Raw genomic sequence first — 15,172 nt, forward strand, 5'->3', positions numbered from 1 at the left:
TTTACTGTTGGGGGGGAATTTTGGAGGAAAATGTGAAAATGGAGAATAAAAACATTTTAAAAAAAATATTGTTACAATAAGGTAAATGTATAATACCTATAACAGCGTAAGACTTGAAGTAAACTACGATAATTCTATAAACATGGGATAAAGTCTTGGGGGAGGGGCACAGTTCTGGAATATAGAGGGTTAATGTGGGACTGAACACAGTTCCACCCACACAGTGATGTAAGAAGGCAAATGACCTAGTCCTCGGGTCTGTATGGTAAGATTTGGACATGGAGCACTTCACCTATACTTCAAGGACTGCAGCGGTTCAAGGCGGCAACTCATCACCACCTTTTGCAGAGCAACAAGGGATGGGCAATAAATGCTGGCCGAACCAGCGATGCCCACATCCTGTAAATAACTAAAAAAAAGAACGTTCCTTGCCTTGTACCTTTTACTGTGTATATGTACGTAATTACAGGTAGTTAATAAAAACTTGTTTTTGATATACAGAAAATACAAAGACTTTTTGAACAGACACATTCTGTAACCAACACCTTCCCAATAGTGGAGAGTCCAGCCGGTGTCTCCATTGCCTCCCAGCATGCTGCTGGCTCCTTGAGCTCAGTGTGACAAGGCAATGGCACACAGATCAGCACACATCTCCAGCAGCCACTGACCGCTCTGCTGGATGTGGTTCTCCAGGACAGTTGTCAATCTCCTCAATGGAGGAGGCCATGCGTGCACAGGAGAGGGGGATTGCTGTGCTCATAGCCTGGACGGCCTCTTCCATTGTCCTCATCAGAGCACACATTCCCTTTGGGAACTTTGCCACACTGTCATACACCTCCCTCTGAACATCCAGCAGCTGACGCCTCATGAATGATTCCAGAGGCTTGTCATCTTCCTGGGAGTCAGCATTAACCTCCACTCCTCCACTCAGGGTCCTGGTCCGCCACAGCCTCCAGCATCTGCTTTAGCAATTGTGCAGTGTTCAAACCAAGTCATCCACATTCCCACTGAGGTGCCAGTATGTGAGCTGGCATCTGGCGTGGAGAGAGGATGGGATGGTACTCAGTCTGATGACCCTTCCAACTCCTCAGAGGTCACCGCAGGTCCTTTGGGGATGACGGCTGCTGATGACTAACTCGCCACTCAAAACAGAAAGTTAGTCAAAGAATCGGAAGACACATTGCCTATCAGCACAAATTGACACATCTGCCTGGTAGCTGAATCCGGTCCTGTGTTTTATACAAAATGATGCCATCCCATCTATCCTTCTTAGTCCAAGCTCCCACAAGCACTGAAAATCTGAAACCCCATTACCTAAAACCTGAAACCCCATTACCTAAAACCTGAAACCCCATTACCTATCACACAGTCATTCTTCTCTCTGCACCAGCATGAGCTCCAGTCTCTCCACATCCCACGGTTCTATAATTCACCCTGGCTGAGCAGTGAAGGTCATTGGCCTTTTGTGACAGAATAATCATGTCTGCCGGACAGCCCCACAGCTGCATACAAGGCTGTCACTGAGCACCAGGATAGAGGGAGTGAATGTTGGATGTGGTAAATGGAGTGCCAATCAAGTGCACTGCTTTTGCCTGGGTGGTGTCGAGCTTCCTCCCTGTTGTTGGAGCTGCACCCATCTAGCAACAGGACAGTATTCCATCACACTCCTGAATTGTACCTCCTAGATGGTGAACAGGCTTTGGAGAGTCAGGAGGTTATCTTCTCATCACAGAATTCCCAGTCTCTGACCTGCTCTTGTAGGCAGTATCTCTATGGATGTTCCTGCTCTGTTTCTGGTCAATGGTAAACCCCAGGATGTAGATAGAAGAGGATACAGTGATGGAAATACAATTGAATATCAAGAAAAGATGGTTATATCCTCTCTTGTTGGAGATGGTAATTACCTAATACTTGTGTGGTGCAAATATTACTTTTCGCATGTCAGCCCAAGCCTGGGTATTGTCCAGGTCTTGTCGCATATGGACATAGACTGCTTCAATATCTGAGGAGACACACATGGTACTGAACAGTGTGCAATCATCAGCAAACATTTCAACTCTTCACCTTATGGTGGAGGGACTGTCACTGATGAAGCAGCTGAAGACGGTTGGGCCTAGGACACTACCCTGAGGAATTTCTGCAGCAATATACTGAGGCTGTAATAATTGGCCTTCAAGAACCAGAGATATCTTCCTTTGTGCCAGGTATGAAACCAACGTGGGAAGGTTTTCCACCTAATTTCCATTGACTTCAATTTTGCTGGGGCTCTTTCATGCCACATTGTGCCAAATGCTGCCTTGATATCAAGGGCAGTTACTCTCACCTTTTACATTTAGCTCTATTTTCCATTGTTGGACCATGGCTGCAATGAGATCAAGAGATAAGTGGCCCTGTTGTAAACCAAAAAAATCTTCCATAGTAATCTCAGTAGGTAACTGAGCAAATGTTCCAGGATATCAATCTATCTTTCCACTCATCATTCAACCCTGACAGACTACATTCCACAGATGAGACAAGGTGTTCCAACTACATGCTGCTATGCATATAGAATAAAGCACAATAGTATGCAGGTATATTAGTTTGCAAGATAAACAAGGAGATTATATAAGAAAAACTATATTCTGCCAAAAAAAAAACTACAGTGCAGCTAAAAATACCCAGGCAAATAAAAATTTATGTTTTAAAGCACCGACAGAAATAAAAAAAAAATTAAACTCAAATGTGACACTTCTAGAAGCTTCAATTCAGTCTTTTTGATGTCTATATATAACCATATACAGTAAGCTCTCTGTAACTACAGTATTCAGTACTGCTAATTCACATGTGTTCTGCAAAAAAATGAAGGCTATTATTATGAAAGACACTGTTAAATGGTGAATTCATATTCTCACCCCTTTCCACCAGCATGTGGGACAATGAAAATAGTAACTGGTATTAGCATTTGTCATCTATTTTCACATTGATTCGCAGGTGCAGTATTATTCGATTCAACTTAACCAGACCAACCAAAGCTGTACAATATTTAAAACTCGCACCAGACTTTAAGAGGGTTTTGAATTGAAATAATGCTTGAATCTGATTGACTGGCCAGTCTTTGGTCGAAGGAGAACAACCCCAGTTTTTCAGTCTATCCGCACAGCTGTACTTCTTCATCCCTGGAACCATTCTTCAATAACCTCTCCTAAACATCTTTTTTAGAAGTGTGATGCCCAGATTTAGACACAATGCTGAAGTTGGGGCTGAACTGTTCTATGTATGATTAGTACAACTTCTCGGTGTCAATATTAGCAACACTTTTCTCTACACCTTGCTGTAACTGTAACATTATATTCTGCAGCCTCTCCTTCCTTCCCTATGTACATAGGCAGGGCCGGCCCAAGGCACCGGCAACTCGGGCAGTCGCCCGGGGCGCCATGTGCTAGGGGGCGCCACTCGGGTCCCGCGCATGCGCAGTTGGGCCGGTGCCAAATGCGCATGCGCGGTGGCCGCCCTCCCCCGGGGCGGGCCCGAGGCGAGGGGGGCGGGCCCGAGGGAGGGGGGCGGGCCCGAGGGGGGGGGCGGGCCCGAGGGGGGGGCGGGCGGAGGGCGGCCCCCTCCGCCCGCCCCCCCCTCGGGCCCGCCACCCTCGCCTCGGGCCCGCCCCCCTCGCCACCGGGCCCGCCTTGGGCCCGCCTCGGGCCCGCCCCGGGCCCCCCCCTGCCTCGGGCTCGGCCCCCCCCCGCCTCGGGCTCGGCTCCCCCCCCCCCCCGCCTCGGGCTCGGCCCCCCCCCCCCGCCTCGGGCTCGGCCCCCCCCCCCGCCTCGGGCTCGGCCCCCCCCCGCCTCGGGCTTGGCCCGGCCCCCCCCGCCTCGGGCTCGGCCCCTGCCCCCCGGCCCCGCCCCCCCTCGGCCCCACCCCCCCCCCCCCTCCCTGCCCCCCCCCCCCCCCCCGAAGGGCGCCGAAGTTCAGCTTGCCCGGGGCGCCAGCAACCCTAGGGCCGGCGCTGTACATAGGGATTGCATTGTTTGTCCAACGTGCAAGAAACAATACTTTTCACTGTATACTAATACATGTGACAATAATAAATCAAATCAAATTAAATCAAAAGGAATAAGAATGGAATGCTTTCAAAATCACCCTTTTGCAAAGAATAGTCATGTATGATGTAGAGTTTAAATAAAGATACACGGTGAATATCAAATTAGTTCAAAGGCAATAAGACACGCAGAATTTTTTTGGTTCTTGGGGAAGAGGGTGAGGTATCAATCTCAACTATAGGTAAAATGATATTGGAAAAGGTGACAAATGGAAAGCTGTGGTAGTTACAGCAAGGTTATTTTCAGCTTTACCAGGAATCAGGTAATTTGTAAAGGCAGTATGGGCTATTAAAGTGTTCCTCTGGTAAGATGTAGGAGGACATAAGTGTTGCGAGCTGGGCCAGCATTTCTTGCCCATCCCTAATTGCCCCGGAGAAGGTAGTCATGAGCTGCATTCTACAGCTCACTACACAACCTCAGTGGCTGAACAGCTGGAACCAGCAGGCATCACCCAGCGTTCCTGCAGCGGAGTGGGAACAGAGGAAGCTGGGAGGGAGGGGGAACCCCCAAAGTACTGATCGAGTCCTGAAGACAACCTCCTGCTGTTGACAACGAAGCTACCTCATTGGTGGAGAAGCCGGTTGGAGGACTTGGGCACTCCACCAGGCCTAGGAAGTCCACTGACAGATTAATGCTTTGAAGGACTGTTATGGACTCACTGTTTTTATTGTTTCAATTTGTCCTTTTACATAGTTGACTGAAAATAGCCCATGTTGTATGTATGTCACTAAGGGACTTAAGGGGGAGGGATGTGGCAGCATGCCTGCTTTAAGGGGCAATTTCTCACGGTCCTAGCGACCGATTTGAGGCCTGTCATGCGTGAGCACGCGAGCCCTGACCAATGGGGAAAAAGCATGGGGCCCTAAGAGCAGGTGCGTCGACTATATGGACCCAGGAGTGGGAGATTGAACACCAGTTTCAGAGATCTCAATGCGTGTCAGTAGTTAACCTTTCTCTTGTTTTCAATAAGCCTCCACAGCATTTCCTCAAGCCACAGCACCTTCCTAAGTACTTGTATCTGCATAACAACTTTTTTGTGATTTATGTATAAGCACACTGTTATGGATTAGAGAATACATCCGTGCTGGTGGAACATCACGGACGGGGTTCTCCGAGCATCCGTGCCGCAATTGCTCTCGGCACAGGGGCAGAGAATGGGCATCAGACCCGCGATTGGGCCCGACGACGCTCCCGCAATTATCTGGGGACCGGAGAATCGCCGCCAATCACGTGGACGCAGTCGGCGATTCTCTGCCGACAACTGGCCGAGTTTCCGCTGGTGTGGTTCACTCATGATTCCACCCGGCAGTAGCTCGGACTCAGTCCGCAGCTGACCTGGCGGGGGACGGGGGTATCCATCACCGGGGAGGGCGGGGGGGTGCCTCCAGGAGGGCCAGGCTCGCGATCGGGGACGGCCAATCGGCAGGCGCGCACAATCTGGGGGGTGCCTATATTTACGGGGCCGGCCCGTTGTGTGAGTCCGCCATGTCGCGCGGGGCTTGCGACACAGCCGGAGGTACAGGGCCCAGTATCAGCAGCCAGAGCTGCGTGGAGCACTCCAGGGCCCTGCTAGCCCCCTGCAAAACGGAGAATCACCCTGGACTTACTCCAGGAAAGTCCAGAGTGATTTGCACCCGTTTCCTCGGGGGCGTGGGACATAGCCCCATTATCAGAGAATTCTGCCTGCCCCACATATTCTGTAGCAACTTCAGCAGAGTATTTTGCGTGAGCTTGCAGTTCTCCATTTTAGATTATATGAGTAACATCTCCGAATAAACTTCTCGTCGTGTTTGTACAAACTCCAAGTGTGTGGCACCTCAATACCTTTTCTCTTTGCGGCACTTAAAGAACATAACCGATACCCTGATCCCTCTGGAAGATTATTAGATTACAAAAAATCTAACTTTATGAGAAACTAATACTTGATTTTATTAGATACCTTTTTTGGTCGCATATTAAAGCGGGAAGCCTTAAAAAATAGGGCACAGTTTAGAAACAATGCCAAAATCATGGGATCATTGGAAATGTATATCAAGTTTCATAAAGAGCTTACTTGCAGCAAAATGATGAGACTTTGAGACTGTCGGTGGGGATTGCTTATGCATGTAAAAACACAGGATTGGAATGTCTGGACCCTTGAGGAGATAACACTTTGGAGCCTTGAGATAAACAACAGCCAAACACAGATGATGTGAAACGCATTAAGGAATGGTACGATGCACACATAGAAAATGGCTGGTTGGTCACGGAAGCTTTGCTCATAAATGAAGCTGAAGGCATTAGGATAAAGGAAGGGTTTATTGAATAAAGCCAGGATAAACGAGACCCTGGGCGTGATTCTCCGTCCTGCCAGCCCCGTTTTGCAGTGCGGCGCGCTCCCGCCGGCAGCAGGATGGTCCGTTCCAGCAGCCGGCCAATGTGGTTTCCCATTGTCACCAACCCTCACCGTCGGGAAACCCGCTGGCGTGAGTGTGTGACAGTGAAGCAGGCCATCCTGCTGAAGGAGAATCTCACAGCCTGACTTTGTCTTTTGTTGTTGAAAACTCACCACTATTCTTAGAAGGGCCGATATTCTAAATGGTGAACAGGGATTTGCACTCCTTGACTCCGATGCAGGCTTCGGTGGGTGCTATTCAGGTCAAACTATATTTTCAAGTTATCCCCCGGTATAACCCACACCTTCACCGAAGATTTCATCTACTTACCACTTAGTAGCATTGATCCTGGGTCCCGCATTGCTAAGTAAGTAAAGTAGACATAGGAATAACCACTGTTTCAGGTTAAATTAAGTTATTTTATTATTATATTTTTTCTTTTAAAAGCTGCAATCACTTTCTTTACAGAAAAGTAAAAAGATCTTGCTTCTGGTTGGTTGAAGGGACCTTCAGGCCCAACTTGACAATCTTCTTTAAAGTCTGTTCTTCTTTAGATATATTCGCTGGTTAGCTCGGTTGCTATGTCTTGTTGATCCCATGTACTGAGCTATGAGAGCTGGCTCTGCTGGCTATCACTGAGCTGACTCTGAGCTGACTCTGCCTCCTCTTTAAATTCTAGTCTTCCTTAGATGTATTAGCTGTTTTAGCTCGGCTGCTATGTCTTATCTTTCCCATGAACGAGCTGACTGTCAGCTGACTCTGCTTGCTTCTCTTGTTCCTTCTCTGCTTCTCTCTGAGTTCTGGTAGTTCCTGCTCTGGGCTCTGGGTTTATATTCTCTTTCTAACAGTTATTAAGTTTTTATGACCTTATTGTAAAGTAATTATTATTTGAAAAATGAAAATGAAAATCGCTTATTGTCACAAGTCGGCTTCAAATGAAGTTACTGTGAAAAGCCCCTAGTCGCCACATTCCGGCGCCTGTTACGGGAATTGAACCATGCTGCTGGCCTGCCTTTGTCTGCTTTCAAAGCCAGCGAGTTAGCCCTGTGCTAAACAGACCTATTTCATTTTGATTGTAAAAAGTATCTTTGATCTAAACATTCTAATACAACTAAGTATTCATTTTGACATGACCTCACCTCCTCAGGTCCCTGATTACATTGTTTCCTTTGTGATGTTCAAAGTTCCTTTGTGATATTCAAAAATGCTTTGTTTTCAATAGAGGTGTGAATTTTGGTTTGGTTCCTGTCATTTATATAGTTTTATTTTTTAATTGTGTCCTCAGCTCATAATTTTGACTTTGATTTTGGCTTTAAATTATGTTTCTCGTAGACTGATAGTCTCCAGTTTTCTTTAATTTGCCTGATATCGGCAGAACTTCACACCTAGAATTGTCACCAAATTCAACTGAACCTCATCCTTTCCTTTCCAGCTGCTTACTAAGATAGTTACTTTCAATGAAGGTGTGAAACATTGCTTTTAGCTGTATGCTAAAATCCACTTGGTTATAACTTGAAAGGTTTACGTTTATCACCTAACTCAAGTGAAACCCTCATCCATGCTTTTCCAGATGGTTACTAAGATAGTTACTTTCAATGAAGGCGTGAACCATTGTTTTTAGCTTCATACTGTGTGTTTGTTTGGTAGAAGGAATCTGCATTTTATAATCCTGCTCTTTGCAGCTGCTATTAACCCTTTGTGGGATCTTTCCCTACATTCTTTCATGTTTCTCTCAGACCAGATATTGGCAGACTTCCATGTTTCAAATGACACATCTTTCCATATTTTCAATAACACTTTGTACAGAGAGATCAGGGGGGTGATTCTCCGGCCTTGTTACGCTCTCGCTCAAACAAAACGAGGCTGGTGATAGGCCGAAAACAAGAACCGAGCCAGGTGTAAAACCGTTTGCGATACAACCGGCCCGCTCCCGTAGGCAAAATTGGGATCTCGCCGTAATGTGGCGAGAAACCAATCATCACCACTTAAGCCCTATTTCCATACAATTAATGGGAGCCACCCTATATCCAGCGGCATCCTGTCATTCATTGGCCTCCCCAGCAAGTGGTCACACTGGCACCAATTACTACTCATTTTGAAAAACATGAACTTGGCGGAAGGGCTTCTGCGGGGAACCAAGGAGGTGAGTCGCAATCTTTGGTCTCCGGCAAAGAGCCTCTGGCCATGCGGCTGAAGGCTATCGCTAATCGGGAATTGGTAATCGTGGGTTAAGTCAGCACTTCACACATCCCAAGTGGATTCCCGTGGGTGGGCGGGCCATGTAGCATGTGAGAGTCATAGCCCAATCACACCTTGATACATGGACACTGCGCTTCAATGCTGCAGGAGGCAACACCACATACGCAACAGCCAACATCCAAACACCCAGGGAATGGGACACAGCTCCGGGGACATGTCTCTGGCCGGTGGGTGGGTGAGTGCTACGAGAAGGGTGAGATGCCTGGAGAGGTGGGCCAAGGGTTCGGAGGTCGGCCTGCATTATGGAAGAGGGTGGCAGAGGCGTCATACTGGTTGTGTTCAAGGGTGTTTAATGTGTAATACAATTTCCCATTCTCTCGATGATGCTGCCCCACTCTCCCCACCACACCCTCCCCCCCTCACCTCCTTCATCTCCTTCACTCCCTACCTACCCCCACCACACTCTGCCCCTACCCCTGGTGGCCTCAGTGATCCTCAATGTGCTTGACCCTCCCAGCTGTACCACTACATTTAAGTGCGTCCCCATGATGCACATCTGAGGTGGTAAGCCAGCTGCTTACCTCGTCCCGTGGCCTTCGATGCCCCTGGCAGGTGTCCTCTGGGTTCTGTGGGACGGGAGGGCCCCCAGTGCACTTGTCGATGGCACATGCACAGCCGTGCCACCCTGTCCCATGGTCCAGCTGTCTCAAAGCCCTCCGCTAATCCCCTCAATTCAAACTTAATCTTCTCCAGCCGGAGGAAGTTGTACAGGTCCCCCAGTCACCCCCAGTGGAGCTGTCGATCGTCATTCCAGCAAAATCCTTCACCAGGCAATTAGAGAGATGAAGGCCACCACATCGGCCTTTCTTCCCTCCATCAGCTCAGGCATTTCCGATACCCCAAAAATCGCTGCCACAGGGCCTGGCCACTCCCCTCACAACCTTTGCCAGCGGCCCAAACATTTCCCGTCCAACTTCTCACAACCCCAGAACATATCTAGGTGGTTCGCTGGTCCTCGCCCACACTTCTCACATTTGCCTGCCACGCCCTGGAAGAACCTACTCATCCTCACCTGAGTCATATATATCACCTTAAACTGTACCAAATTCACAAGGAGATCGAATTCATCCTGCGCAGCAGCTCACTCCACACACCCCCATCCTATTACCCCCACAACTCCTCCTCCCATTTCGCCTTCATCCTCACCACCTGCGTGCCCCCCAGCTCTCCCAGCCACCCGAGTATGTCCCCAATCCTACCCTCCTTCCACGTCGGGAAGCAGCAACCGTTCCAATAGGGCACATTTTGGCAGCCTGGGAAACCCTCTCCATACCTTCCGTGAAAAATCCCTCACTTGCATATACCTAAATTCTCTTCCCTTCGGAAGCTCTACCCTCTCCCGCAGCTCTCCCAGACTTGCAAACCTCTTCTCCAGGTATCGATCCCTCAACCTCACCAGCCTCACCTCTCTCCATCTCTTATACTTACCATCCATCTCCCCCGGCTTGAACCCGTGGTTCTCACACAACGGTGTTAACACCGACATTCACTCCATCCTAAAGCGTCTCAAAGAACAAAAGAACAAAGAAAAGTACAGCACAGGAACAGGCCCTTTGGCCCTCCAAGCCTGCACCGACCATGCTGCCCGTCAAAACTAAAATTTTCGACCCTTCCGGGGTCCGTATCCCTCTATTCCCGTCCTATTCATGTATTTGTCAAGATGCCCTTAAACGTCACTATCGTCCCTGCTTCCACCACCTCCTCCGGCAGCGAGTTCCAGGCACCCACTACCCTTTGTGTAAAAAACTTGCCTCATACATCTCCTTTAAACCTCGCCCCTCACACCTTAAACCTATATCCCCTAGTAATTGACCCCTCTACCCTGGGGAAAAGCCTCTGACTATCCACTCTGCCTATGCCCCTCATAATTTTGTAGACTTCTATCAGGTCGCCCCTCAACCTCTTTCGTTCCAGTGAGAACAAACCAAGTTTATTCAACCTCTCCTCATAGCTAATGCCCTCCATACCAGGCAACATCCTGATAAATCTCTTCTGCGCCCTCTCTAAAGCCTCCACATCCTTCTGGTAGTGTGGCGACCAGAATTGAACACTATACTCTAAGTGTAGCCTAATTAAGGTTCTATACAGCTGCAACATGACTTGCCAATGTCTCCTCAGCTGGTTCCCCACCTTAATAGTGGACTGTACGACTGGGCTCTCAGTATATCTCCTCAGTGCCAGCGGTAGGTCCGCCGTCTCTATGGCCCTCAGACTGACCCCCTACAGAACTCCTGCTCCATCCTTACCCATTCTAACTGCTCTCCTTCCCTTCACCACCTCACTTTCTCCACATTCGCTGCCCAATAATAGTGCAGTAGATTCAGTAACGCCAACCCCCTTTCTGCCTCTGCCTCTGTAGCAAAGCCCTCTTCACCCTCGGTACCTTCCCCGCCCATAATAACTCCGAGATCGCTGCATTCAGTTTCCGGAAAAAGGCCTTCGGGATGAATTTGGGAGGGTCTGGACTATAAATAGGATCCTTGGCAGGATATTCATTTTCTCCACTTGGACCACCCCCTCCCCCTCCTCTGCCAGTGTCAGGTGTAGAGTGTCCCATCTCCTAAAATCGTCCTTTATATCCTCCACCAATTTTGTTAAGTTCCATTTGTGCATCGTCGCCCACTCCCCTGACACCTGGATCCCCAGATACCTGAACCTATCCCTGGCTACCCTAAATGGCAACACCCCTTATTTGACTCCCAATCTGCCTCATTCACGGGAGACACCTCATTTTTCCCCACATTCAACTTACAGCCCGAGAAGGCCCCGAACCTCTCTAATAAGCCCATCATTCTTCCCATACTTCCCAGAGGGTCTGACAAGGACAGCAGCAGATTGTCTGCATACAGCAACACTTGATGTTCCCTACTCCCCCTCGTAATCCCCTGCCACTCTTCTGACCCTCTAAGGAGAATCGCCAAGGGCTCTATCTCCAGCGTGAGTGGCAGCAGCGACAGCGGATACTCTTGCCTCTTTCCCCTGTGCAACCCAAAGCTCTGTGAACTCATCTCGTTTGTCCGTACACTCGCTATCAGGGCCACGTACAGCAGACGCGCCACGCCATAAACTTTGGCCCGAACCCAAACCTTCCCAGAGCCTTGAACAGGTACCGCCACTCCACTGTGTCCATAGATACCTATACCTCTGGTACCTGTCTAAGATGGCAGCCCTCAAATTTACCAACATCTCATTGGAATGCCGTTTGGATATCGTTGAGACCTGGTGTGATGTGCTCTACCACGATGTGCTCTGGCCATAGGAGGTTCATCAGAATCAACAATTCAGCCTGGGAGGCAGTGGCAGTGACGGGCAGTGCCACTGGAGCACAATGGAGGTCAGCCAGGCAGAGCAAGCAGAGGATGAATAATCTCATCTATTCTGCCAAGGTAAATTAACCACCTCATAACTCCTCGCTCACAATCCCAAACCAACAAGCTGTCGCCCAACAGGAGGAAGCAGTCCCAGACTGGGAGTGGAGTGGCCAATTTTAGGCCCTTCGCTCACTTTGAGGATTATACCATCGTGCCAACTGGTGAGGAGGTGAACCATTCCTGCAGCAATGGTGAGACCAGCAGCAAACATCCACGTGAGGACCCTGTACCCGTCCATCCCTCTCTCAACACAAGTGGCAGTGCTGTCTTTCACTCCGCTGCCATGCACTAATTATGTCTACTTTGGTTTACAGAAATCTCTGACACGCGACCAGTGCCTTCAGCCAGCCAATCCGTCAGGTCCATCCAGGTCCTCACCTCCAGTGAAGAGGGCCTCATTCAAGTGCTCACCTCCAGCCAAAGAAGACAGGGGAACATCACACAGATCTGTTGGAAACCCTCAACAGAGCGCACGCAAGTTGGAGGAATGTGTCCGTCTGCTCTCTGATGAAGTGCTGTACATAGGCATGCATGGAGGTCGGAACGATGGCAGACGCCACAGCGACCCTGGTCCAACAGAATGCAGATACATGTGCAGATTGTTGGGTCCTTACGGTAGCAACCCAAGAGGGAAGTACCCCACCAGGTGCCCCTTCCTCTCAAGGATTCAGGCCAGGACCCTCGAGCAATTGAAGGGAGGAGAAGCAGTAGCCGGCCACGCCTGGATCATTTACCCAGGAACCTCAGAGACTGTCCACTCCCTCCAACTCCCTTTTGTTTGTGATCCTTCTCATCCTCGTCTTCCACCACAGAGGGAACGATTGGTGGTCAGGAAGACAGCCAAAGCAAGGTGGGAGGCTCCAGGCTCAGTTCTCCAGAGGACGGACAATGACATCATCAAAGGCAACAGGGCCAACAAACGTACAGGCTGCCTTCACCCCTGTTGCTGATGTCAGGGCAGCACCTAGAAGAAGTGGGAGGCCTAGAAAACTCAATAAACTTTGATCGTAACTGGGTGCATGGGTGAATATATTTTGTCACGTTATAATCTGAAAGTATTTTCACTTTTACTGAATAATTTGTAATGTTGTCTTTGAGCTTCATTTACAGGCTCTGTGGATCTTTCCCCTGCACCCAAATGCTTTTCCTCCATTTTACCTTTCTAAATACTTTCCCAATCCACTTAAGCTAAATCCAGCTTTATACCCTTGTAATTGTCTTTATTTAAGTTGAAGACATTAGTTCCAGACCCACATTTCCCGCCCTCAAACTGAATGTGAAATTTGATCATATTATATTAATTCCTGTCTAGATGATTCTCTATAATGAGGTCATTAATTTATCATGTCTCATTACCAGCTTGAAAATAGTCTGTACCTTGGTTGCTACCAGAACATATTGTTCGAAGAAACTGAACTGAATACACTCTATGAGCTGGACCGGATTGGCTACTTAGCCAATTGATTCATTCAATCTAGATGAAGACTAAAATCTGCCACAATTATTGTAGTACTTTTCTTATAAGCCCTCATTATTTTTTTATTTATACTCTGTCCAATGGAGGGGTGGGGGGTGGGGTTAGGGGTGTGTGCAGGAGTGGGAAAGGGATACAGAGGAGGACAGAGAATGAGGTTCAGGGCATAGAGGAGTGAAATGTGAAGGACCTGACCTGACATTCTCGGTGTGGTGGGGTGGTGGGAACAGTCATCGAAGGCAGCAAAATGAGGAGCCTAACGGGCAGTGCACAAGAACCTAAGAAAAAGGAGCATTAGCAGACCGCGCAGCACATTAAGCCTGCATTGTCATTCATTATGATCATGGCTGATCTTGGGATTCAACTCCATTTTTCTGCTTGCCCCCTTAACCCTGAGTTCCCTGAGAGTATTGTCCAAATGTGGGTCCACCTCAGGGTGTTGGTTCCCAGAGTTCTTATAGGGCTTTGAGATCAGAGCATTTCAATTATCCCTGCTGAGTACTCTCAGATAATGACCTTTACAATACATAGAAGGAAGGACTAGCTAAGCCTACAGAGTGGCAAAAATAACACTGGACAACATGAATATTCTAGAAAGAGGGAACAAAAAAAAACATAGGCCAGGATTCTCCGACCCGGTGCCGGTCGGGTGCCGTTGATAGCGGCTCCCCGGCGATTCTTCGGGCCCCGATGGACCGAGTGGCTGACGAGTTTGGCCGAGTCGTGCCGGCATGGATCATTCACCTCCCACACGGAGGGACCTGGAAGGCGAGTGTGCGGGAGCCGCCCTGGAGGGGGGGGGGGCTGGGGGATCTGACCCCAAGGGGGGGCCCCCCACAGTGGTCTGGCCGGCGATCAGGGTCTACCGATCGGCGGGCGGGCTGGTTCCGTGGGGGCCTAATTTACACCGTGTCAGGCCCCTGTAGGGCTCAGCGGGGAGAAGGGTACCCCTACGCATGCACGGAAATACGCCGGCCATTCCGCGCATGCATGGGAATACACGGCCATTCTGCGCATGCGCGGGAATACACCGGCAATTCCGCGCATGTGCGGACTCGTGTGGGCCATTCCCCACCGGCTGGAGCTGCGGGGCCGACTCCGGCAGCAACCTACCCCCTAGAAAGGTCAAAATAAATAAAATTACTTAGATGCCCACATCCCGTAAATGAATGGAATACCTGTTATTAAGGGCAACTTTAATCTGCATATGGATTGGCCAAATCAAATTAATAACAATACCGGAGAGGAGGAATTCCTGAAGTGTGTACACAATGGGTTTCTGGACAAATACATTGAGGAACCAATTAGAGAATACTTCCATCCTAGACTGGGTACGTTGCAATGAGAACGGAATCATTGGCAATCCAGTTGTGTGAGGCCCCTTGGGGATGAGTGACCATAATATGTAGAATTCGTTATCAAGATGGAGAGTAAAGTAGTTGATTCTGAGACTAGGGTCCCAAATCTAAATAAAGGAAACCACGATGGTATGAGGTGTGAGTTGGTTATGATGGTTTGGGGAACGTTAAGGAATGATGGTCAATAGGCAATTGAAAATATTCAAACAGGACTTGGGTGAGGTGCAACAATAGTTAATTTCTGTCTGACACAGAAATA

At 48.9% G+C, this 15,172-nt stretch overlaps 1 protein-coding gene across 1 annotated transcript in view; it reads left to right on the forward strand.

Annotated features, from left to right (window-relative positions):
• The window catches only part of LOC119977566, a 63,707-nt gene extending 50,654 nt beyond the window's left edge, over nt 1-13,053 (forward strand). The window contains exon 2 of the mRNA XM_038818657.1: nt 12,396-13,053. Coding sequence (XP_038674585.1) covers nt 12,396-13,031 — 636 coding nt within the window. The 3' untranslated portion in view covers nt 13,032-13,053. The remainder of the gene's footprint in view (nt 1-12,395) is intronic.
• Nucleotides 13,054-15,172: the final 2,119 nt, after the last annotated feature.

The sequence above is a fragment of the Scyliorhinus canicula genome, chromosome 14 (assembly GCF_902713615.1).
Source record: "Scyliorhinus canicula chromosome 14, sScyCan1.1, whole genome shotgun sequence".
Classification (NCBI taxonomy): Eukaryota; Metazoa; Chordata; class Chondrichthyes; order Carcharhiniformes; family Scyliorhinidae; genus Scyliorhinus; species Scyliorhinus canicula.